Here is a 26,122-nt window from a genome sequence, read left to right on the forward strand (position 1 = left end):
TAGGAACGCAATACTTAGCATATGGGTTGCATTTAATAAATATCACCAAAAAAAATAGTGGTTAGCAGTTCTGAGAACAGAATAGCTTGAAGAAAATCATTATAGCCATTTTGAGCCAACAGATGCTTGGAAACATTTAAATGACAGTCCAGCTCTTTGGGACCCCATGAACTGTACACTGCATGGAATTCTCCAGGCCAGAATACTGGAGTGGGTAGCTGTTCCCTTCTCCAGAGGACCTTTCCAACCCAGGGATTAAACCCAGGTCTCCTGCATTGCAGGTGGATTCTTTACAATCTGAGCCACCAGGGAAGCCCAAGAATACTGGAATGGGTATACTATCCCTTCTCCAGTAGATCTTCCTGACCCAGGAATGGAACCCGGGTCTCTTGCCTTTGCAGGCAGATTCTTCACCAGCTGAGCTACAGGGAAACCCATAAATGATAGTACAAAGCAGAATTATATAGATTAGATTATGTCACAATTATTTTCTACTGTTTCCAATTCTTTACATAAAAAGAGTAAGTTCATATAAACAACAGGGACCTACTCTATAGCACAGAGAACTATTCAGTATCTTGTAATAAGCCACATTGGAGAATACTTTGAAAAGAATATATACACATATAACTTAATCACTTTGCTGTATACCTGAAACTAACACATTGTAAATCAACTATTCTTCAAGGGAAAAAAAAAAAAAACAGTTTTGAAAACACAGAACAAGAAGGGCCCTTACACAAAACATAAGCAGGCTAATACTACAACAAAAAATGGAATTACTGATTGAACCCAGGTTTCCTACATCGCAGGCAGACGCTTTACCGTCTGAGCCACCAGGGAAGCCCCTTTTAAAATATAATACTTGATAAGTACAAAATAACGTATGTCACATATTATGTTACACAGTATTGCTGGTTCAGTCGCTCGGTCGTGTCCAACTCTTTGTGACCCCATGAACCGCAGCACGCCAGGCCTCCCTACCATCACCAATTCCCAGAGTCCACCCAAACCCATGTCCATTGAGTCAGTGTTGCCATCCAACCATCTCATCCTCTGTCGTCCCCTTCTCCTCCTGCCTTCAATCTTTCCCAGCATCAGGGTCTTTTCCAGTGAGTCAGTTCTTCGCATCAGGTGACCAAAGTATTGGAGCTTCAGCTTCAGCATCTGTCCTTCCAATGAATATATAGGCTTGGTTTTCTTTAGGATTGACTGGCTTGATCTCCTTGCAGTCCAAGGGACTCTCAAGAGTCTTCTCCAACACCACAGTTCAAAAGCATCAGCTCTTCAGTGCTCAGCTTTCTTTATGGTCCAACTCTCACATCCACACATGGCTACTGGAAAAACCACAGCTTTGATTATATGGACCTTTGTTGGCAAAGTAATGTCTCTGCTTTTTAATATGCTGTCTAGGTTTGTCATAGTTTTTCTTCCAAAGAGCAAACATCTTTTAATTTCATGGCTGCAGTCACCATGTGCTGTGATTTTGGAGCCCAAGAAAATAAAATCTGTCACTGTTTCCATTGTTTCCTGCTAAAGAAAAGACATTCAAGATAAAGCAGACAGCACACATACAGGCATAAGAATTAGAAATGCAAGCAGCAAGACAGCCCAGAGTAAAGGCTGTGCCCCCCAACTTGGAGATCAGACTTTTCAGGTTTTGCTCATTTCTGCAAAAGAAGCATCTCGTTTTCCACAGATTGCTTTGCTCGCTTAAGAAACCTACCTCGGGACAATGTAATGATCTTTCTGATACGAAAAACAAACACAACGGCATACACACTGATCGAATCTTCTTTTCTTCTGGATTCAAGAAAGTCTCCTCTTATTTTATTGCTTCTATGTGCGTATGGATTTGTTGTTGTTGTTAGTCTGGTGTCTGACTCTTTTGTGACCCCGTGGACTGTACCCGCCAGGCTCCTCTGTCAGTGGCTTTTCCCAGGCAAGAATACTGAGGTAGATTGTCACACCCTCCTCCAGGGGATCTTCCCGACCCAGGGATCAAACCCACTTGGGGTGTCTTGCTTGGCAGGCAGATCCGTCACCACCGACCCATGTGGGAGGCCCACGTATATAGATACACGGTATCTAAACATTCGCCTGCATGGTGCATATACCTTCATCATTCCTGTTTTCCTTTATCAGTGTTGCCAATATTTCTATGTTTTCATGTTTCATCTTCTTCATTAAAGAAATAAAATTCTACATCCTCTGCTCATTCCAAAGCCTAAAATAAAACCCATGAAAACTTGTTCTCCGAGTCAGTCACACGTCCCTGAGTTAAGTGACACTGGAAATCACAAGAGCTCCATGGCCACACACTAATGTAATGCTGGCAGCTCCATCATAGTTGGTTTTATTTGGTTATTTTTTCAACAACAGTAAAAATCACATTTTTTCTAAGAATGGACTGGGACCAATGTCAATATGTAAGACAGGGATCTCTCTGAAGGAAATGAAAATTCACAGCTTGCACTAGAAATACTTTTTAATACTGTTAGACAAATATATTCATATTCTTTTTTTATCTCTTCTACAATGAATTAGGACGCCAAAAGATGGATAAAGCTTGGAAAAGCATCCATGAGCATTTGTTTAAATCTCACTTACTCATTTTTTTTAATTGGAGGAGATTTGCTTTATACTGCTGTGTTGGTTTCTGCTATACAACAACGTGGATCAGCTCTATGCTTACATATATCCCCTCCCTTTTGAGCCTCCCTCCCACCCGCCCCCATCCCACCCTCCAGGTCATCCCAGAGCACAGAGCTGAGCTCCCTGTGCTATACAGCAGCTTCCCACTAGCTATCTAGTTTACACGCGGTAGTGAGGAGACTGAGAAAGCTGGCTTAAATCTCAACATTCAGAAAACTAAGGTCATGGCATCTGGTCCCATCACTTCATGGCAAGTAGATGGGGAAAAAATGGAAACAGTGACAGACTTTATTTTCTTGGGCTCCAAAATCACTGCGAATGGTGACTGTATCCATGAAATTAAGAGGTTTGCTCCTTGAAAGAAAAGCTGTAACAAACCTAGACAGAGTATTAGAAAGCACAGACATCACTTTGCCGACAAAGTAAAGGTCCATATTGTCAAAGCTATGGTTTTTCCAATAATCATGTACAGATGTGAGAGTTGGACCATAAAGAAGGCTGAACACCGAAGAATTGATGCTTTTGAACTGTGGTGTTGGAGAAGACTCTTCAGAGTCTCTTGGACTGCAAGGATATCAAACCAGTCCATCCATAAGGAAACCAACTCTGAATATTTATTGGAAGGACTGACACTGAAGCTCCAACACTTTGGCCGCCTGATTCAAAGTATCGACTCATTAGAAAAAACTTTGATGCTGGAAAAGAGTGAAGGCAGGAGGAGAAGGGGATGACAGAGGATGAGATGGTTGGATGGCATCACCAATTCAATAGACATGAGTTTGAGCAAATTCTGGGAGATAGTGAAGGACAGGGAGGACTTTGCGTGCTGCAGCCCATGGGGTTGCAAGGAGTTGGACGTGACTCAGTGACTGAACAACAACAAAATCTTATTATAGTGGTGCTATGAAAATGTGTTTGACTATCCCACTGAAATTCAATAAGCGCATTCATTTGTTAGGGCTGACATCACAACGCACTACAGACTGGGAGGCTTAAACACCAGAAATTCATTGTCTCATAATTCTGGAGGCTAGGCATGCAAGATGAAGGTGCTGGCAAGGTCAGCTGCTCCCTGCTCAGTCTGTGAATAGAGGTGGCCATCTTCTCCCTGTATCTTCAAATAGTCTTTCCTCTGTCCGTATCCGTATAACTAATCTCTTCTCATAATGACACCAGTCACAGAGAATTAGGACACCCCTGCATGGCTTCATTTTAATTTAATTACCTCTTTAAAGACCCTCTCTTCAAATGCAGTCACAATCTGAGGTTCTGGGGGGGTTGGAACAACATATATATTTGGGGGAAGGAGACTACAAAATTTAGCCACTGGTTGTTTTCAACAAATGACCCAAGGAAAAAGGCTGTTTTCATTGGGCAAGATCTGTGCCTAGTCAAAGAAGAGACATGTTTTGTGAACAGGGCTTTCCAGGGAGCTGCTAGAAACTTCAAATAATGACAGTTCTGGACATGAGACTTTGAAAGAGCTCTGATTCTGTTCCCACTCCTCCAGGACTTGCTGGCTGCTCTTTTGCACCACAATTGCCGGCTATTGGGTTTGTTGTTTTTGTGTCTGTTTTTTTTTTTTTCATTGTTGCCTGTGCTGGGTCTTCATTGCTGCCTGGGCTTTTTCTCTAGTTGGAGCAGGCAGGGGCCACTCTCTGGGTGCCGTGCATGGACTTCTCATTGTGGGGGCCTCTCTGGCTGCAGACCATGGGCTCTGGAATGCACAGACTTCAGCAGTTGTGGCTTACATGCTTAGTTGCCCCTCAGAAGTGGGGTCCTCCCCGACCAGGGGCCAAACCCACGTCTCCTGCTCTGGCGGGTCAATTCTTTACCACTGAGCCCCCAGGGGAAGCCCAAACAATAGATTTTGAAGGCTAACACAAGCTGAGCAGGGGGACGTTGAAACTTTGCCAAGCTTGGGGTTCTTACTGAGATTCTGCAATTTTTCTTGAACAAACACTCCTGGAGTTCATTTACAGAGTTTTGAAGAGTTTGTCTTGTCAATTTCTGCCACTGTCCTCGTTACCTTCATGGAGGAGAGGGATTTTCAGAGGTCCTTCCCCATCATCCCGAGGACATCCTCTTGGCTGCTTCCTGCGTGGTTTCTTCACACCTGTATCTCAAGTTTCTGATTCTCTCTTCAGCCAATTCCAATCAGATGTGAAACCGATTGATTTTAACATGAATTTAACATATTGAGTTTAATTTTAATCATTGTATTTTTAATTTCTAGTTCCATTTGGCTATTTTCAGTTCAGTTCAGTCACTCAGTCATGTCCAACTCTTTGCGACCCCATGAATCGCAGCACACCAGGCCTCCTTGTCCATCACCAACTCCCGGAGTCCACCCAAACCCATGTCCATTGAGTCGGTGATGCCATCCAACCATCTCATCCTCTGTCGTCCCCTTCTCCTCCTGCCTTCAATCTTTCCCAGCATCAGGGTCTTTTCCAATGAGTTAGCTCTTCCCATCAGGTGGCCAAAGTATTGGAGTTTCAGCTTCAACATCAGTCCTTCCAATGAACACCCAGAACCGATCTCCTTTAAGATGGACTGGTTGGATCTCCTTGCAGTCCAAGGGACTCTCAAGAGTCTTCTCCAACACCACAGTTCAAAAGTATCAATTCTTTGGTGCTCAGCTTTCTTTATGGTCCAACTCTCACATCCAAACATGACTACTGGAAAAACCATAGCCTTGACTAGACAGACCATTGTTGACAAAGTAATGTCTCTGCTTTTTAATATGCTGTCTAGGTTGGTTATAACTTTCCTTCCAAGGCATAAGTGTCTTTTAATTTCATGGCTGCAGTCACCATCTGCAGTGATTTTGGAGCCCCCAAAAATAAAGTCTGACACTGTTTCCACTGTTTCCCCATCTATTTCCCATGAAGTGATGGGACTGGATGCCATGATCTTCGTTTTCTGAATGTTGAGCTTTAAGCCAACTTTTTCACGCTCCTCTTTCACTTTCATCAAGAGGCTTTTTAGTTCTTCTTCACCTTCTGCCATAAGGGTGGTATCATCTGCATATCTGAGGTTATTGATATTTCTCCCGGCAATCTTGATTCCAGCTTGTGCTTCATCCAGCCCAGCGTTTCTCATGACGTACTCTGCATATAAGTTAAATAAGCAGGGTGACAATATACAGCCTTGATGTACTCCTTTTCCTATTTGGAACCAGTCTGTATGTAAATTTGGCTATTTACATAACCAGAAATGAAAATCTGGGTGTATATTATTTTATGTGCCTGTCTCTGTTTTCTAGTCATGTTAAAATAAACATATGCTTCTTTTATGGGAAAAAAAGTTATAGTTGTTTTATCATCTTTCCTTTTGACTTCCTGTCTGTGCCTCACTTTGAGCCCGTATAACCCTGCCATCACTTGCCTTCCCCCATGACTCCCAAACACAGCTAAAGACTTGCTAACTCCAAAGAGAAACGTTCTTTGAACAATCAAAACAAGATGCTGTTGTTCTTTGCTTTGCAATGCCTAGTAGCCTTGTAAACTTGTTTTAGAGGCATGGGGTAAGGGGACCAAATCATTGGCAAGTCAGGAAAATATTGAAGAAGAGTCGCATTCAGTTTGGAGGTTCAGAGGAAGAGCAAAGGGCTACATGAGGACTGTGTGGGCTCAGACTCTGCCAGCTGCAGCAGGTCAGTCCTTTGGTCCCTGCCTCCTTAAGTCCCGATCCTTAGGACCATTTTCTTCTTTCAGCCATGAGAAGTCAATGCACTGCTGTGGGAATATTTTGTAGATCTGCACCCTTCTGTGTAAAACCTATTTGTGTCCTATTCTCCTTATCCCAACTGCATTCAGCATAAAGCAATTGCGTAACGCATGTTATTAACTGTCCTGACGGACAATGTATGAGTGACTGGTTGCTCCCCTGGATGAATGAACACAAAGAGGCAGTAGAAATATCATGAGTCCTACAGAGCTTCACCTCTGTGGTCTCCTTATTCCATTTTTTAAATGTTTAGTTATATTTTTATAGAATTACATGATATAATATGTATGAAGTATCTAAACTACTTCATACGACATGTAATGAGGGCCTCCCCGGTGGCTCAGTGGTCAGGAATCCGCCTGCAATGCAGGAGATGCGGGTTCGCTCCCTGGGTCAGGAAGATCCCCTGGAGGAGGGCATGGCAACCCCCTCCAGTCCTCTTGCCTGGGAAATCCCAGGGACAGAGGAGCCTGGCGGGCTGCAGTCCATGGGGTCACAAAGAGTCAGACTCTACTTAAGTGACTGAGCATGCATGCACACATACTGTGTAATATGCTGCTGTTGTTGTTCGTTGTTCAGTCCCTCAGTCATGTCCGACTCTTCACGACCCCATAAACTGCAGCATGCCAGGCTTCCCTGTCCTTCACTATCTCCTGGAGTTTGCTCAAACTCATGTCCATTGAATACGTAATATACTTTATATAGAGATGAATATATTAACATTTTCTTCTACCTGAAATCTTTTTTTTTTCTTCTGACTTTAAAAGAAAATAAAAGTTTTCATGGGCTCCTAAAAACAGGCTGGGCTTTTAGCACTGAGCTTACTGAGTTGAAGGGAAAATCAGACCTGAAGCGATGGCTGAATGAATGCTTCCAGTTCCTGAGAAGTTTCCTAAGAGAAAAATGCACCAATGACATTCCTCTAGTTCACCCCAAGCCTGTTACCTTGTTTTCTCTCCTTAAGGTAACAAGTGGGATTTCCCTTGTTCTGCCTTTTCACTTGTAAAAGGAAGCCACTCCCGACTCCTGGGCTGCCAGTAGTTCCCATGGCATTTTTGTGCAAATTAGAAAAAGTTTTCTTGTCTATAAGCAGGAAGGGCGGGTGAGGTGGGGAGTGACATCATTATATTATTGCATGAGCTGAAAGACATCTCCATTAGTCCTAGGGAAAGTACAAACTCGGGTGGGCTTCCTTTCCAGCCTTATTTGGGGAACCACTGTCACGGCCCACGCGTCAGGGACGTAGGCCTCCAGCTCAAGGGCGTGTAAGTGTGGTTCAGAAGTCAACTTTCTTCCCAAGTCTGTGGCTGCTGCACTCAAATCCCAGCAGGGCTCAGGCAAAGCCTCTGAAAGCAATGTCAGATCCCGGTCATGACCTCAGGTGAATTTGGAGCAAAACGTGGACAAGGCACAGCACGTGAGTGTGCACCCGTGTGCGTGTGCACACATGCTGTCCTGTGACCTCGCAGGTAAGCTTTGCCTGCTGTGGGCCAGAACTCCCACCTTGCTCCCTGGGACACTGCAGGAGAGCACACACATTGTAGCACACTAGACGTCTGTGACAAGAAGCACACCTCCCTAGTTGCGGCACTGTTACCGAGTCCAAGCTTGAACTGCTCAACAGGCCAGTGAATCGAGAAAGGAGTTGTCTTTATTTGGAAAGCCAGCAAACCCAAGAAGACGGTGGACTAGTGTCCCAAAGAACCATCTTACCTGACTTAGAATTCAGGCTCCTTTTGTATTAAAAGGGGAGGGTGTATGGTTGTCATTGCTCACTTATGTCTGACTCCTTGGGACCCCGTGGACTGCAGCAGGGAACCCCGGCTTCCCTGTCTTACACTACCTCCTGGAGTTTGCTCAGACTCATGTCCATTGAGCCGATGATGCCGTCCAACCATCTCATCCTCTGTCATCCCTTTCTCCTCCTGCCTTCAATCCTTCCCAGTGATGGGGTCTTTTCCAATGAATCTGCTCTTTGCATCAGGTGGCGAAAGTATTGGAGCTTCAGCTTCAGTATCTGTCTTTCCAATGAATATTAAGGACTGATTTCCTTTAGAGTGGACTGATTGGATCTCCTTGCAGTCTAAGGGACTTTCAAGAGTCTTCTCCAGCACTACAGTTCGAAAACATCAAACTTCTCAGAGGGAAAATCCTTTCTTCTTGCAACTGTCCACATAGTTCAGGTCATGACCTTCCTGTAAACTCCAGCAAGACAAATGTTATTCTCTGTTCTGCAACTTTTTATCTCTGTACCAATAGGACAATGTTATACCTTCAAAGGTCAGAACTTTGAAAATGGGGTCTCCTGTATATTTCAGGCTATCGGCAACATTCATAAGTTGCAGCAAAAGCAACAGAGTGCAAAGGTTAAAGGAAGCAGATAAAATATGGAGTCAGATCTGTTCCTCCCTGTTACAACAGCCTATGCAGGTCACAGTCTCAACACTACATGCAGCAGTACTGCCCAGCTCCCTGAGGCCCCTGGTCAGTGGGAAGCCTGCATGTGCACACGTGTACACACACACACGCACACACACACACACACACATGCGCACACTAATCCTTCTACTCTCCTCTCTGCAGGGATGACGTGCCAAGCTCGAAGCTCCTACATCACCAGTGAGATCCTCTGGGGGTACCGATTCACACCTGTCCTGACGCTGGAGGACGGGTTCTACGAAGTTGACTACAACAGCTTCCACGAGACCTACGAGACCAGCACCCCATCTCTCAGTGCCAAAGAGCTGGCCGAGTTAGCCAGCAGGGCCGAGCTGCCCCTGAGCTGGTCTGTCTCCAGCAAACTCAACCAACACGCAGAACTGGAGACTGAGGAGGAGGAAAAGAACCCTGAAGAGCAGACGGAGAGGAATGGTGACGTGGCAAACCTAGAGAACGAATCCAAAGTCTAGTCCCCAGGCCCGGGGCCGCCCCTTCTCCTCTCCAACCCCCACCCCCCACCCCTGCAACCCTCCCTTGTCTCTCATTCTCTTTCTTGTCTGTCTGTACCTCTGTTCTTTCCTTATATTTCAGTTTGGCATTACCAGGAAACAAATCTTCAAGGTGTAAAATATCTACCTGCCCTCTCGGTTAGTTCAGATTGACGAGGTAGCTTGCAGATTGGGTTAAGGGGTCACATGCCCTCATTTGTGGCCCCAGCCTGGCCTCCTCCCGGGATAGGGCACATCTGACTAGAGATTTACGCTACTCCCCTGCATGTGTTGTAAAATAGCAGATCGCTCAAAAGGGTGCATTGAAGAGTTTCCCTGGGATGTGACGAGGAAGGTCTCTGGTGCCTATTCATTCACGCAGTGAGACATGGAGTCGAGCCCTCCGTTTTACACATCTCAATAAATTTCATCCACAGGGCGAGGTGCTTGCCCTCTGTGGGCGTTGCAGTTACAGGACCCAGGTGAGGTGAAGACAAAACCCTGTACATATATATGCCTTATGTAATTATCTTCTTTTGCAGTTAGTAACAAAACCCAGCATGTACAAAAGTGCTGTAGAACACAACTGCTAAATACTGTACATAGGTGTAAGATCAATGTAGGTTTAGATATATAACTTTAGAAATAAGATTTTTTTAAAAATGATCCCCAAAGTACAGTAGGCATTTCTGTTCTGATGTCTCTGTTTTCTGGATTTCTTTGATCCCATTGACCGCTGGCCCTTTAGTGCATGGCCTTTGTTCTGTGTCCCAGACTGGCAGCCATTTGGGTACCTCACTGTTCCCTTCGTTGACTCTAATAAGCCATAGGTCTGGGGGAAGTTTGGAGGTCCAGTAGATGGCAAAACCCATCACCAATATGTTGATATACTGTGAAATGTTTACAAAACTGAGGTCTCCTTTTTAAGACTACAAGGACCTCACTGACTAGCTTGGGGCAGAATTTCAGGAGGAGAACATGCTCTGGCATGCCACCAATTTTTTTATTTCTTCTGTGTGTGTGTGTGTGTGTTTTCCTTCTTTTTTCTGGGGGGGTGGGGTGGAGGGGTAGGGGTGACTACTCTGCGAAGCTTGTGAGATCTTCGTTCCCTGACCAGGGATTGTACCTGGGGCCCTGGCAGGGGTAGGAGTGCCAAGTCCTAACCACGGGACCACCAGGGAATTCCCATCAATGATGTGTTGATGCTTTTCCAGTGAGTTTCACCCTTTGTAGAACCGTAGTTTGAGAACCTTTTCTTCTACAAAACCACTGACTCTCCCACTGTTTCCACTCTATAATCACAGTTTAAAGATGAGACATGGTAAGTTCATAAAAGATGGTTTGGGTCTAAAGTCATGAAATTCACGATGGCATGTAGTGGGCAAAGTATACTATAATCACTGTTCTCACACCCCTTGACTCCATCTGACACTCTTCCTGTACCTAGGGGCTTAGCCATCAGAATTCCTTGCATTGGTATTTATTATTATTATTATTATTATTATTATTATTATGAAATTACCAGAGCTCAATATTCAATGATTAGATCAACAATCTTGGTGAGCGTCTAATAAAGAATCGCTTTAGAGTATGCCACAGGTTAGAAACTATAAATTCAAAGTGTCTCCCAGTCAAAGAAAATGACAAAAAAATGACAGTCTTAATTCATTTTAATCTGCAAAGGTAAATGAAAAAAGAAAGAAAGAAGAGAGGAGAGAAGGAGGGAAGGAAGGAACAATATTTTGTACTGAAAATCTAATTTTCAAAAATGAAAAATATTTCAAATGAAAAAATAAGAGAAAGAAGAGAATCTTAGACAAAACCTCAAGGGCAGGTGGAGATTTTGCACTGAAACAGATCTTTCACGTTGATTTTGCATTTATAAACTGTGTGTTCCCTAACACAACCATCCATCACAGATATTCATTGACTGGATCCAAGTTCATTTTCAGCTCCTACAGCTGTGCTCAGTTTGAGGCTTTGCACCGTGGAGATTGCAGAGCTCAAACTAGCTGCCCTTCCCTGTTGCCCTGGCCTTCCCTAACCAGATAGCACAGGCCTTCACTGTAGTTTGGGGACCTCATTTACTAAAAAAGCATGTCCCAGAGATAAGGAAAGTAACTCCTAAATTTGACATGGCGGGGGAGGGAGGGTGTCTCTCTTCTCCCACTTGTGACACCTTGTATCAAGACAATCGCGTCTTGGCACTGATCATATGGAAAACAAAACTGTTGGCCGTAGCTCTTGCCTCCTTGCCAACATTTCACTTTTTGCATTGATCATTTGTTAGTTTTTTTCATTCCACATACTCCAAAAAGGAGGTTGCAGTTGAGGAGGAGGGAGCCCCGTGTGTTTCTTGCCAGGCTGTAGGGAGGCACTGTGGCCTTACCTCACTGTAGCCTTAGAAAGGGCACTCTTGCCTTGGGGACGCTAACCCTGCAGCATCACTGGAGTTGCAGGGAAGGGCATGGCAGCACAAAGCAAGGCCAGCTGGGGCTGCAAAAAGTCTGCCAGCGTAGGTCCTGGAGACTCAGTGGGCCTTTCCAAATGCTTTACTAAGGCTTGAAGGATAAAACACAGACTGTTGTCTAGTTGGGGTGGGGCCCCTTGCGCACAACTGAGCAAAGAGCCTTAGCAACTCTTTGGGCAGACACAAGTGTCGGTTCTGTATCTGTGACAGGATACCCAGGTGTGAGGTCTTTCCCCTTTTCTCACTGTCTTTGGTGTCAATGTAGTTGGAGACGGAACACGAACCAAATCTCGTTTTTGTAATGTGAGCCTCTGAATCTTTAAATGATGATGCTCCAGAAGAACCTTTTATTAGAATGTCCTTATCAAACATGTCTATTTTTCTACAATTGTTGCTAACACAGTTTAACCGTGTATTTTGTGTCAACTGTTAAGATTTGGAACTGAAAGAAGCTCATTAAGACTGAATTTTCTAAGTAGCAAGTATTGAAAGGTGTTTTTCATTGACAGTCCAGCAAAGATGACTCTACAGTTTCTATGCATTCTCTTCCACCATATCCAGTCTCCGATCACTAGTCCCTTGTTTATTTCTATAGGAAATCCAGCATTATTGAAATAAACAAGACTATTTTAATCCTTCAATATTCATAATGAATGAGGATCACTCTCAACTTGATATTTTGATCTGTCTGGTGGCATATTTGAGTCCCTTTCCCATAAAAGCATGGCCGTATCATTAGCCAGATAAGAAATTTAGGTGAAAGGGTTACAACTTGCCACAGCTGACCCCAATCTGGAGAAAAGACAGACTCAGCTGGAAGCATGACCTCCCCAAGGGCTGCTGAGACCCTCAGATTCTCATTGCCACCCACCCCAACATGCTTTCCGACTAGAAGATCACCTGTTTATGTCAGTTTTATGTAACTAATAAAATTGTTTATGTTTCTGGATGTCCCATGGGCAAACTATACTCTTTTGGATTAACACCCTTGCGATCCCTGTAAGGTCAGGTCATTGCTTTTCAATCTCTTCAAAACATGGGCTTCTGGCCTGGTTTGGTCCAATACATAGACACTCTAGGTCCGTGGGAAGGAAATGTCTCTTTTCCCATCCCCTTCTTCCATCCAACCCTCTCTTTTGCTGTTTCCCTCTTTCTCCAGTTCTAGTTCCATCGATTTAGTTTAGTATCTTATGTTCCCAAGTATTAATTCCAGCCACTGTATCTAAAAAGTTCAGCCTATTTCTAAAGCACAATTTTCTCTTATCAGTTTAACCAAACGAAGGCTCTGAAATGTCTATTTCTCATGATACTCTATAATTTTAAAATTATTTATGACTTTATTTAAAAGCCTAAGTTTTGAAGTTTCCAAGCAACATTCCTGTTTCTCTCTCCCTAAGTTTTCTTACTTTCCCGACCCCTTTGCTTTTGTATTTAGGTTGAAGTCGGTATCTTTGGGATATTCAGAAAGTGTTTATGAATGTGGGTGCCAGTGGACAAAAGCTCCATTCAAAAACTATTTGAACTCACCGAAAGAATGTGAAATTATTTGATTTTGATTAGCTAAGTGATTCAAGATAAAAAATAAAATAAAATACAGTCGTTTCCAAAAGAGCTTGCCAAACTAGTCTGACTAGTTTTCAGTCTTGCCATGACTTGGGTGACACTCTGATTCAAAAGAGTCCTGAAGGATAGTTGAAAGTTAAATGTCTTACACAGATGGTGAACTTTGTCTTCTATCATTTTTTTCAGTGGATGGCTATGAAGTAAAAAAAATATAGATAATAGATACCTAATAAATGTTTCATTGATATAGCATTACAATAGAGTCAATTAATAATATCTTGTTTCTAGATTTTATGGCCAACCTGTATTTATGCAAATGTCATCCTTTAATTCAAAACTGAGTAAAATGTACCTCCCCCAAGTATTTCTGCCCTTAACGTCATAGAGAGCTTCTGGAGGTAGTGTCATCTAGAAGTCAAAACTTGGTCAGGCTACTATTTGATTTTTACAAAATACAGTATGAACAAGAACAAAACAGTAGTACATGCTACATTGTGTAGTGTTTTGGAGCATTCAAAGCACTTTCATGGATTATCTCATTTAATTCTAATCTACCATGAGAGCTTGAATATTATAATTTACACTTTACAGATGGAAAACTAGGGTTTGGGCAAGCTGAGTAATATCCTTGAGGCCACAAGTCTAGTTAATCACAGATCCTGGTCTCAAATCCATGTGCAAAATAAAAGAAAGAGAAAGATATTTAGTGACATGTAAAAATTACATCAAATTCAAATTTATGTATCCATAAATAAAGTTTTATAGGAACACAGGCACACCCATTTGCTTACGTGTTGCTATGACCATTTTCACAATACACAGCAGAGTTGAGTTTATTAGCCAGAGGTCCCATAGCCAGAAGACTAAAGTATCTACTATCTGACTGTTTACAGGAGAAGTTTGCCAACCCCAGTACTGTACTATTAAATACTATTAGTACCATTAAATACTATTAGTACCATTAAATACTACAGCATATTGTACTGTACTATTAAAAGATTCCTGGGCAACTTAGAATAATGATGATCTTTTCCAGTATAAATCTATTTTCCAGTATTGTGCATAGGTTTGAGGAAAAATAACTTATTTTTTAATAAGAGAGACAACTGCTTCACAGTTTTGTATGTTTCTTTGAGCTGAGTCTCAAAGAAAAACTGTTTCCTTATTATAACCATTTCCCCAAGGGTGGTAAATAGAGTAAATAGTGGGGCAAAATTCAGTGGCAACTTGAGAAACTGATATGGTAAAACTACTATATTAGAAATTAAAAGTAATGAATGATTCTTTTTTATCAGAATTCCCAGCTATTCCTTCACTGAGCTATTGCTTCACTGACATTCACAGGAGTTTAAATACTGAGATGGTTAGGTCCCAAGTCTCTGTGGAGTGGGATGGCCTGGATTTGCAGTGGTTGCCACATGGCCAAACAAATTCCCCTCCCTACCTGCCTTCCCTCTCATACCTTCTTGGAACAGAACTAACTAGACTATTGAGCTGTCTCTCCATCTTTCCTTGCCAGGTTCTTCTAGCCCACAGTTGATCAATATGGTAAGAACCCTAAGCTACCACTCCTGTTTAGCTGTACATGTTCTGGTTTCCTCTAGCTACTCAGCTAAAAGGTTAATATGCAAATAAAAACAAACAGGTCCTTTGAAAAAAATGCTCAGGAAGAAACAGAGGCGTAGTAAAAGAATTGGTGTGTTGTTTGATGCTTTCTGAATCTGAAGTACAAGATAAAGATTGGTAACCACAGAAATATTGGAGTGAAGAAATTCAGACATTGGGGTTTTGAGATAAATCGATATTAAATGACACTCTTTAGTATCACCAGACTGAACTCACTTGCATTCTAAGGGAACATTTTCAAAGCCAGACATAGGTCAGCCAAGCCAGGTTTTTCACGCATTTAGTTCTACTAAAAAATACATCAAGTTCTCTTCCAAGTGCTTTCCTGGAAGTTTGGTGGGAAAGAAAAATTTTTGTAATAAATTATTGTGATATTGCATTGCTGACAGGTAAATGATGGTAATTGGGATGGATTTGGTCCTGTGTTTGAAACTAGGCGATGGGATCTGCGATCATGCAAAAAGCTCGCCATCTTGCAGGTGGGTGGAACAGCATAATAACTAAGGGGGAGGGAAAATATCTCAAAGTTCAGCACCATAAAACTTAAGTAAATGTTAAAAGGAGTCAAACTTTTACTTGGCCCCATTACCTTGGTGAAAGAAAGCTTCATACAGCCACCTAATTCAAATAGAAGAGGGATGGGGGAAGGAGGAAAAAGTACTTTAATACTCACAAGAATAGCTCATTGAAGTTGCAACATGACTAAGTGACTGAGATTCATCACCAGTGAAAATGGTAATTAAAAGTTATTCTTAGACACCACACCCCTAGACATCCATTTTAACATCCTCTGTGGTCAATTAGAGAATTGTGACCACATAAGCAACAGAGCTTGATTTCAGAGAACTTAATTGTTTCTGCTCAAAAAGCATAATTGACCATTTCAAGATTAAGGCTACGCACCCCCTGTATTAACACCGATCGTGAATGCTATGATATCAACCAGTCAATCTTTATAAGATCATGAAGGGCTGTATCTCTCAGGCAGTGTAAATATCTGCTACCAACAAGCACTAGTAAAATAAGCACCTAATGCATCATCATACCTAAAGTTCTAATAGAAAACATAAAATATCCAACCAAAGGAACAAGACGTCCCAGGAGCCTAAGATGGAACCTTGGGTTACTAAAACCCCAGTCCACACTGAATGCCTTATGGGGTACATCAACACTGGGTCTATCACCGCTAAACACAGCTAGCAGAACTGGATCCGCTGGAGCGCAGAGAGCTGGGTTCCCAACAGCTGTGAGATTGGGATCTCTGGGTATTTAACAGGGCTGCTTAGAGAGAGAGACGAAATACTGTTCACAGATTCCATCATAGCAAGTACCCTTCTGGCATCATCTCTCAGCCCGGCACTTGGGGGATGCATATGAACCACACTTTTCCTTGCCCCTTGACTCAGCCTTGGGTAGTGCAGAAGCCTTGGTTATATCCACCACCTCTGTGGGTGAGTCCCTCCCTCCAGCCCTGGTTTCTGACCATCTAACTGATGACAACTCCCCCAGAAGCATCTGCTGGGAACACTACATCTTTTGAGCTTGACTTGGCCAGCACTCTTGACCTCACAGAGCACCCACGTGGCTCAGAGATGATAACCCTTCCTAGAAGAACTGAAATAAGACCTTCTGAGTCCCCTGTGCACAGGGATGCCCCTAACATATGTAACTCAAAATTAAGCAGTACTAACACATAAAAAAGAAAGTGTAAAGTCCCAGAGAGTTCTCATTTCCATGGTGATTACCTCACTGCTTTATTTTCCTTTTTACCTAATTCTTCCGCCTCTAGAAATGGTCACGTTTTGGTATCCTAGTGCCCTGAGTACATACTTGACTGGCTCATCCAGCAATTTCAGCCATCTCCCAAGATGATCTGACCTGTCCCCTCTTCTTAAGTGAGGAGTCTTGATGTGTTCAAATGCATCCCACAACCAAAAAAAAAAAAAAAAAAGCCAGCCAGGTCAAAAAATTTTGTATCTCTTTCCCTTCCTCTGGAAAGCCACCAAATGTGATGGGAAAGTCAAGGATCGTCTTTTTATTTGCAAGGAACACACGTGGATTGCCACACTTGGAGACCCAACTTAAGTTGTCCCCGAAGTGCCCACAGAGCTTTCATGTCACTGCAAATGGTCATCTAAGCACTCTACCCAGCTCCTCTTTCTGAATTTCCTTCCTCAGCAACTGCCAAAAGCCAGACTTCCTGGCGCCTTCCTGAGTGTTCATTCCATTCTTGAGCTGCAACTGAGAACCTACTGTGTGCCTGCTAAGTCTCTTCAGTCGTGTCCGACTCTTTGCGACCCCATAGACTGTAGCCCACCAGGCTCCACTGTCCGTGGGGTTCTCCAGGCAAGAATGCTGGAGTGGGTTGCCATGCCCTCCTCCAGGGGATCTTCCTGAGCCAGGGATCAAACCCGTGCCTCTTACTTACATCTGCCTCTTACTTACATCTCCTGCTTTGGCAGTCAGGTTACCGCTAGTGCCACGTGGGAAGCCCCCTACTGGGGTTAATCCTATCTCTTACTTCATTGTCTATCACCAGTTTTAATTGAACATGTAACATATTCATGGTCGGATTACCTGAGACCAAAACATAGAATATTTTGCTCCTACCCCACAGACGTGAGACATTGAGGGCCCAAGTGTGATGCTTGGGCATTTTGACATCAGCCCATAACTGAATGGAACATCAGTGAAGTCTTGTGCCCAAGAGAAAGCTGGACTTTTCCAGGGCAATTTTCTTGTCCTTATGACTAGGCTGACAAGCTTGCCAAAGATAGTTACAAATATCTTTATTCAGCCCAATGATTCTTCGTCTAAAATGAGAGCCATGCAGGGGCAACGGTGAGCTCTCACACATATGCAGGTTTCTGGAATGGTGACTCAGACACCTGCCTGTGAAAAGTGGTCTTTCCTCTGCCACCATCTGCACAGACTGTGCCCTGGGGAAAAACCTAGCCCCTATGTGGTGCCTGGTTACCCGGAACATTCATGGCTGCTGCCATGGCAACCACAGCCTACCAGCATGGCCCACTCCATGGAGTCATTGATGAGAAGTGGCAGAGGCCCCAGAGAGCTGAGGCTCCCCAGGAGTGCTCCACCTGGAGATAGCCTGGGGGGAACTGAAGATACAAGGGGCAGTGCCCAGGCAAATGGGTATTTATTTAGCATGCCAGGTGTGAGGTATTCCTATCTCACATTCCTAGGATGGCACACACTTAGGAGGCCAAAAGGCTCCTTAAAAACCTGTTCTTCAAGCCATCATCCCATGTGCACAGTCTCACATTCAAATCACATTTGCCTTTAAAAAGATCCCAAAACCAAAACTAAATTCACATTTTCTCATATATGTCCAAGAGCCTCCATCTTATTAATCTCTACATAAAAGATAAAGTTTGGTCCAAAACAAATAGTCAAATAGTGCTTCAATAATAAACTCAAGGACAAACAAAAGAGATTTTTTAATTTTACTTACAAATTTTTTTAGAAAACCTAATTTCCAATTAGAAGTGTTCATTTTTGCCCCAGAATGCAAAGTCCTCTCAACATCGTTTCTCCTTGAACTTGCAAGTTTCCATGTGGCTTTAAACCTGAGAAAAACTCCTTTCAGCTCAGTTCAGTTGCTCAGTCACATCTGACTCTTTGTGACCTCATGGACCACAGCATGCCAGCCCTCCCCGTCCATCACCAACTCCTGGACTTTACTCAAACTCATGTCCATTGAGTCGGTGATGCCATCCAACCATCTCATCCTCTGTCGTCCCCTTCTCCTCCTGCCCTCAATCTTTCCCAGCATCAGGGTCTTTTCCAATGAGTCAGCTCTTCGCATCAGGTGGCCAAAGTATTGGAGTTTCAGCTTCAACATCAGTCCTTCCAATGAACATTCAGGACTGATTTCCTTTAGGATGGACTGGTGGGATCTCCTTGCAGTCCAAGGGACTCTCAAGCATCTTCTCCAAAACGCCTTTACATTGGCATGAAAGGTGAAGCGGAATTTAGCTCTGAAGATTTCAGAGTTCAGTTCAGTCCGGCTCGGTGACTCTGACTGGAATAAACTATGCTAACCAGAAACATCTCTGTAGCAATCTCACTGGACAGTGACCTCAGGGAAACTTTGGAGGCGGTGATGCTCAAGATGCAAACTTGCTTTTAGAGGGAAGTTCTTAATGTTCAAATCTCTAAGTCATGCCCACACTCTGCAAATCAGACCAGACCGGATCCCAGAGTCTGTGCTTCACTTGGTTATCTGGCCACGTTCAAATGAGGTGCTAGGGGAAAAGTGAGAATTTATCACGACCTGAACAGTTTGACTTCCATCGTACTTTCTAACCCAATGACAACAGGCACCAGCCAGATGTGTGGCCTCTTCTCCTGTGCTTCCTGTTTGTATCTTCATGTGATTTTTTTTTTCCCTTTTCTAGAAGAAAAAAGATTGTGCTAAACATTACACAATGCAGTGGGAGTTTTCAGTCTTTCATAACTAACACATCAGCTGACGAATGCAACAACCCCTTCCCCGCATACATACACACACATACACAAATATACAAGCACTTACACACACACACAGAGACACACACACGCATCCTTCCCAATCAGTTATGAGCTGGTCCACATAAGTGAATTTCCAGAAATCCAAAGCCATCAGAATAGCAACCACCTCTCCCCCGCCCCTCTCACCACCACTGTGGTATTCTTTCTTAATTATACCATACGTTGCCCTGAACTCACAGGCAGTGGCTCAGGAAGCAGCCTTTTATTTCACTAGTTCATAGGAAACCTGGATTCAGTCCGAGGAAGAATAGGATTCTGGCCCTGGTTCCATCCCCAGAAGGGCCAGATGTTCTTGACTAAATCAATGAACTGCTCTGAAACTGTTTTCTCATCTTTTTTCCAAATCAAAAGCCTTTATTGTCTTACTTAGAGTAACTTTAGGTCCACAGCAAAACTGAGCAAAAAATACAGAGACTTCCCGTATATCCCTGTCCCCAACAGTACACAACCTCCCCCATTATCAACATCTCCCAGCAGAGTGGTCACATTTGTTGCAAGTGATGAGCCTAGATTGATTTATCATCATGACCAAAAGTCCAATAGTTTACATTAAGGTTCGCTCTTGGCGTTGAACCGCATTTGAGTTTTCAGAAGTGTGTGGCCTATAACGAACTGTATCCACCATGGTAGCATCATACAGAATAGCTCCCCTGCCCTAAAAACCCGTGCTCTGCCTTTTAATCTCTCCTTCCTTCTAAAGCGTGGTAACCACTAGTGTTTTTACTGTCTCCTCAGTCTTGCCTTTTCCCAGTGACATATAGTTGGAATCATACAGTACATGCCTTTACAGGTGAGCTTCTTTCATTTGGTAATACACATTTAAGTTCCTCCACATCTTTCACGGCTTGGTAGCTCATTTCTTTTTAGGGCTGAATAATCCTACATTGTGCCAATGTACTACAATTTATTTACCTATTTACATTCCGAAGGACGTCTTCGTGGCTTCCAAGTTTTGACAATGATGAATAAAGCTGCTATAAATATCTGTGTGCAGGTTTTTTATGTAGACATCGGTTTTGTTTTGTTTTTCCATTTGGTTAAATACCAAGGAACATGAACGCTGGATCATATGATAAAGCTATGTTTAGTTTTGTAAGAAACTGCCAAGCTGTCTTCGAAAGTAGCTGGACCACTTTGCATTCCCACCGACCACGAACGATAATTCCTCTTGCTCCACATTCTTGCCAGCATTTGGAGTTGTCAGTGTTTTGGATGTTGGCCATTTTAACAGGGCCGTGCTGATGTCTCATTGATTCCATTTGCATCTCCCTGATAATATATGATATGGAGCATCTTTTTGTATGTTTATTTGCCACTGTACTTCTTCTTTGACGAGGTGTCTGTTCAGGTAATTGCCACTTTTTAAAAGTTTTTATTGGAATAGAGTTGATTTACAATGTTGGGTTAGTTTCTGTTGCATGGCCAAGTGAATCAATCGTACGTATACAGAGACCCACTTTTTTTAGATGCTTTCCCGTGTAGGTCATTACAGAGTATTGAGCAGAGCTCCCTGTGCTATCCAGGAGGTCCTTAGGAATCTATTTTGTATATGTTGGTGGTGGTTTAGTCACTCAGTCATATTCAACTTTCTGCGACCCCAAGCACTAGAGTCTGCCAGACTCCTCTGTCCATGGAATTTCCTAGGCAAGAATACTAGAGTGGGTTGCCATTTCCTTCTCCAGGGGATCTTCCTGACCCAGGAATCGAACCCAGGTCTCCTGTATTGCAAGTAGTCTCCTGACTGCCTGAGTGAGGAGAACTGACTTTACTGACCGAGCCACTAGTTTGAACACAGTAATGTATATACGCCAATTTCAATCTCCCAGTTTACCCACTTCTCCCCGACCATGGTAACCATCAGATTGTTTTTTGCTCTATTTCTGTTTTGTAAATAAGTTCATCTATACCCTTCTTTTAGATGCCACGTCAGTTCAGTTCAGTTCAGTCGCTCAGTCGTATCCGACTCTTTGCGACCCCATGAATCACAGCACGCCAGACTTCCCTGTCCATCACCATCTCACGGAGTTCACTCAGACTCATGTCCATCGAGTCCGTGATGTAAGCATTATTATATGATATTTGCTTTTCTCTGACTTGCTTCAGTCAGGGTACCAGTCTCTAGGTTCATCCGTGTTGCTGAAAATGGCACTATTTCACTCTTTTTATGGCTGAGAAATGTTCCATTGTATAAATGTATCACATCTTCTTTATCCATTCCTCTGTCAGTGGACATTTAAGTGGCTTCCATGTCTTGGTTGTTGTAAATAGAGTTCTAATGAACACCGAGGTGAGTGTATCTTTTCGAATTATGGTTTTCTCTGGTTGTATGCCCAAGAGTAGGATCGCTGGATCACATGGCAGCTCTATGTTTAGTTTTTTAAGGAACCTCCATACTGTTCTCCATAGGGGTGGTATCAATTTACATTTCCACCAAGAGTGCGAAAGGGTTCCCTTTTCTCCACATCCTCTCCAGCATTTACTGTTGGTAGATTTTTTGATGATGGCCATTCTGACCGGTATTGTGTTGATTTGCATGTCTCTGACAGTCAGTGATGTTGAGCATTTCTATATGTGCTTTTTGACCATCTGCATGCCTTCTTTGGGGAAATATCTATTGAGATTTTCTGCTTATTTTTATTGAGTTGTTTGATTTTTTGTTATTGAGCCAGATGAGCCATTTGTATATTTTGGAGATTAATCCCTTGTCAGTCGCTTCATTTGCAAATATTTTCTCCCATTCTGTGAGTTGTCTTTTCACTTTGCTTATGGTTTCCTTTGCTGTGCAAAAGCTTTTCGGTTTAATTGGGGCCCATTTGTTTATTTCTGTTTTTATTTCCATTACTCTAGGAGGTGGATCAAAAGATCTTGCTTCAGTTTATCTCAAAGAGTATTCTGCCTATGTTTTCCTCTAAGAGTTTTAAAGTATCCAGACTCACATTTAGGTTTTTAATCCATTTTGAGTTTATTTTTGTATATGGTGTTAGAGAGTGTTCTAATTTTATTCTTTTACATGTAGGTGTCCAATTTTCCCAGCACCTCTTTTTGACCTTGTATATTCTTGCCTCCTTTGTCATAGATTAGTAGACCATAAATGTGTGTGTTTAATCTCTTTGCCCATTTTTAAATCAGGTTACTTTCTTATTGTTGAGTTTTAAGAGTTCTTTGTATATTTTGGATAATAGTGCTTTATCAAATGGGTCTTTTGCAAATATTTTCTCCCAGTCTGTGATTTGTCTTCTTACTCTGTTGACAGTGTTTTTGCAGAGCAAAAATTTTTTATTTTAATGAAGACCAGCTTATCAATTTTTCCTTCATGAAATATGCCTTTGGTGTTGTGTTTTAAAAGTCTTTGCCATACCCAAGGTCATCTAAGTTTTCTCATGTTCTCTGGTAGAAGTTTTATAGTTTTGCATTTTATATCTAAATCTATGATCTGTTTTGAATTAATTTTGTGAAACATGTAAGGCTTGTGTTTAGATGCATGTTTTTTTGGAAATATGAATATATAGTTTTATTCCAGCATCATTTATTGAAATAATTGTCTCCATTCCACTGTATTGCCTTCACTCCTTTGTCAAAGATGAGTTGACTGTATTTATGTGGGTCTACTGGGCTCTCTAGTCTGTTCCACTGATCTATTTGTCTGTTCTTTCACCAATTCCACACTGTCTTAATTACTGTAGCTTTACAATAAGCCTTGAGACGGGGTAGTGTCAGTCCTCCAACTTTGTTTTTCTCCTTTAATATTAGGTTGGCTACTCTGGATCTTTTGTTTCTCTGCACAAACTTTAGAATCAGTCTGTCAATTTCCACAAAACAACTTTCTGGGATTTTGACTAGAATTGCATTGAATCTGTCGTTCACTTTAGGGGGAACTGACATCTTGACAATATTGACTCTTCCTATTGATAAATATGCACTATCTCTCTCCATTTATTTCATTCATCTTTATATCTTTCATCAGAGTTCTGTAGTTTTCCTCCTGTGTATTTTGTTAGATTTAAACCTAAGTGTTTTATTTGGGAGAGTGTTCATGTACACAATGGTGTGCTTTTTATTTCAAATTCTACTTGTTCATTGCTGGCACATAGGTTTTGCATATTAACCCTGTATCCTGCAACCTTGCTATAATGACTTATTAGTTGCAAAAAAAATTTTTTTGGTTGATTCTTTCAGATTTTCTACATAGAAAACTATGTCTTCTGAAAAGAAAAATTTATTTCTTCCTTCTCAGTTCCTCTAAGCACTTCTCTGAAGGTATCACACAAGTTTTGATAAGTTATTCCATTTTCATTTAGTCCAAAATACGTTTTAACTCTCTTGAGATTTCTATTTAACCTGTATGTTATTTAGATTATGTTGTTGCATTTCCAAGTACGTTGAGATTTCCCACCTATCTTTCTGTTACTGATTTCTAGTTTAATTTCATTTTGGTCTAAAACAGACATTGCATGATTTCTACTCTTTCAAGTTTGTTAAGGTTTGTGTTATGGCCCAGAATGTGGTTTATCTTCGTGAGTGTTTCCGTGAAGACTGAGGAGGACATGTGTCTGCTCTTAGTCTCATCTTTCTCAGCAAGCCTTTGAATCCCACGTATTTTTCTTCTGTGACTCTGAGCTCTGGTCTGCATCACCATCAGATCTGGTATACTCCATCCTTACACTAACTAAGCCCAAGGTGATTTAGATTTAAGCCTTAGATGCTTTTAAGAGTTTCACTGATTTCTTTGCAGGCGGCAGTGAAATTTCATTACCATCCCTGTGCTTGTCACCAGCATACTCTCCCCAACTACATTCTTCTCTCTTTTACTTCCTGCAGCAAATAGACAAGCTACAAGTGTGAGTTGGGTGCCTTCTAGACAAATGAGGTATTACTAAATAAGCACTATACTCTCCTCCACAGTAAAAAAAAAAAAAAAAAAAAAAGCCCCAAGGAAATATAGTGTCTTTGACAGAAAATAAGTGCATGCCTACATCTTACAAGTTCATCCATGAACAGCTCGGTCAGCCCCAACAGGTTACTGACAACTTACTTTTAACCTGAATGCAGCTCTACCTTCCCTGAAGCATGCATCCAGGACCCCAGGCTAGCCAAAAATTAAAAAAAAAAAAAAGTTGATACTAAACAACACAGAACATAATTAAGGAGGCAAAAAGCTTAAACCATAATAACATTTTCATTCAACTACTTTATTTCAACCATATCACCCTCTTCCTCTCTTATTTGAAAGATAATTCATGATATTTGCCTTTTCTAACAAAATAGCAAAATAACAAGGCCAAAAACATTACTATGGCCCTGTAGGTAAAATGTGAGGTGGTTCTGTGAGCCATTTCATAAGATAGAAAATTATTCTGGAAAGTTCTATAAATCAAAAGTCTTCAGCAGTGCCTAAACTTTAATAGTCTTTTTTTTAATCTGAATCTGTGACATTGAGGAGAAGTCTTAATCTGGTTTGAGCGTTGCATGTTTGTAGACATCCATGTTTCTGTGGACCTGGGAGTTCTCATCCCTACCACCACATAGAACTGTCAGGAGCTACTTACATAAAACAAAGCCCAGGCACTCCTGGGACCAAGTCATCGAGCTAGGGTGTCACCAGGGTGCACGTTGGTGTCCCAGGTACAGCATGTCTATTTCTGTTCCTAGAAAATGCTGTTTTCTAAACAGAGATTCAATTATGTTCCCAGAAAGTCTTTAAAACTTGAGGTTTTGATAAATCTCACCTACAGAGAAATAAAATGTTTCATTTTCAAGGTGCATGAAGTTCACCAATGCTGGGAGCAGGCATACACTTGTATTTCCATTCTCAGGGATGTAAGTCGCTGAAGAGATAAAGAAAAAACTCCACTCAGAATATTCTGGAAGTGGATGCCCCATACTTAATTGTCCTAGATCCACATATGCTGGACTGAGTATTGGCCGTGAGCGGTTGCAGTGCAGTGGGTGATGTCCTAGGCAAGTTACCCTGAAGATTCTAAGAAATGGTGACTTCCTCTGCCCTCAGTAAGCCCACAACCAACCTCATGGCTACCAGCTCTCAACATGTGACAACACGTGCTGAGTGCACCAAGCCACACAGGAGCCCAGTGAGCAAATATTGACTCGCACTTTACAAATGAAGATATTAAGGCATAGAGGGAAATTAACATACTCTAGTTTTCAGAATAGGACAACCTAATATAGAGGGTATACCAACTGTTCTGAAATTTAAAGAAAGCAGGTCGGTTTCCATGTAAGCCCTCGGGAATGGTTTCCTGGGAAAGGAAGGGACATTCATCCTGACATTCCTCAAGACTAAATGGGAGTTGGAATGTAGAAATCCAAGAGGGAGGGCTTTCCTTGCAGTTTGAGGAGTCAGCATGAGAGAGGGTCCAATGCTAGGCAAACACAAAGCAAGATTGGGAGATGGTAGCCAGGTCAGCCTAGATGCGGAGAGATAATTTATTGTAGGATTTGATAAAATATGCATTTTGAAAACTGGTGCTAAATTGTAGAAGACTTAGGATTCCAGGTTAAGGAACACGGACCACAGAAAGAATAGCACAGTAGCATTTATTAGTAAACCCACCACTTTGCATACAAGGCTTTCAAGGCT

At 42.2% G+C, this 26,122-nt stretch overlaps 1 protein-coding gene across 1 annotated transcript; it reads left to right on the forward strand.

Annotated features, from left to right (window-relative positions):
• Window positions 1-8,970: 8,970 nt before the first annotated feature.
• On the forward strand, window positions 8,971-12,733 carry LOC120880578 (G protein-activated inward rectifier potassium channel 2). The gene has a single exon (XM_040263990.1). It carries the CDS (start codon window positions 8,973-8,975, stop codon window positions 9,294-9,296), a length of 324 nt encoding a protein of 107 aa, XP_040119924.1. The 5' UTR covers window positions 8,971-8,972; the 3' UTR covers window positions 9,297-12,733.
• Window positions 12,734-26,122: the final 13,389 nt, after the last annotated feature.

This window comes from Oryx dammah, unplaced genomic scaffold (assembly GCF_014754425.2).
Source record: "Oryx dammah isolate SB20612 unplaced genomic scaffold, SCBI_Odam_1.1 HiC_scaffold_2, whole genome shotgun sequence".
NCBI lineage: Eukaryota > Metazoa > Chordata > Mammalia > Artiodactyla > Bovidae > Oryx > Oryx dammah.

Bases quoted from the DNA above. Each gene is read 5' to 3' on its own strand.
- LOC120880578 (XM_040263990.1), top strand. From the start codon at position 8,973: ATGACGTGCCAAGCTCGAAGCTCCTACATCACCAGTGAGATCCTCTGG.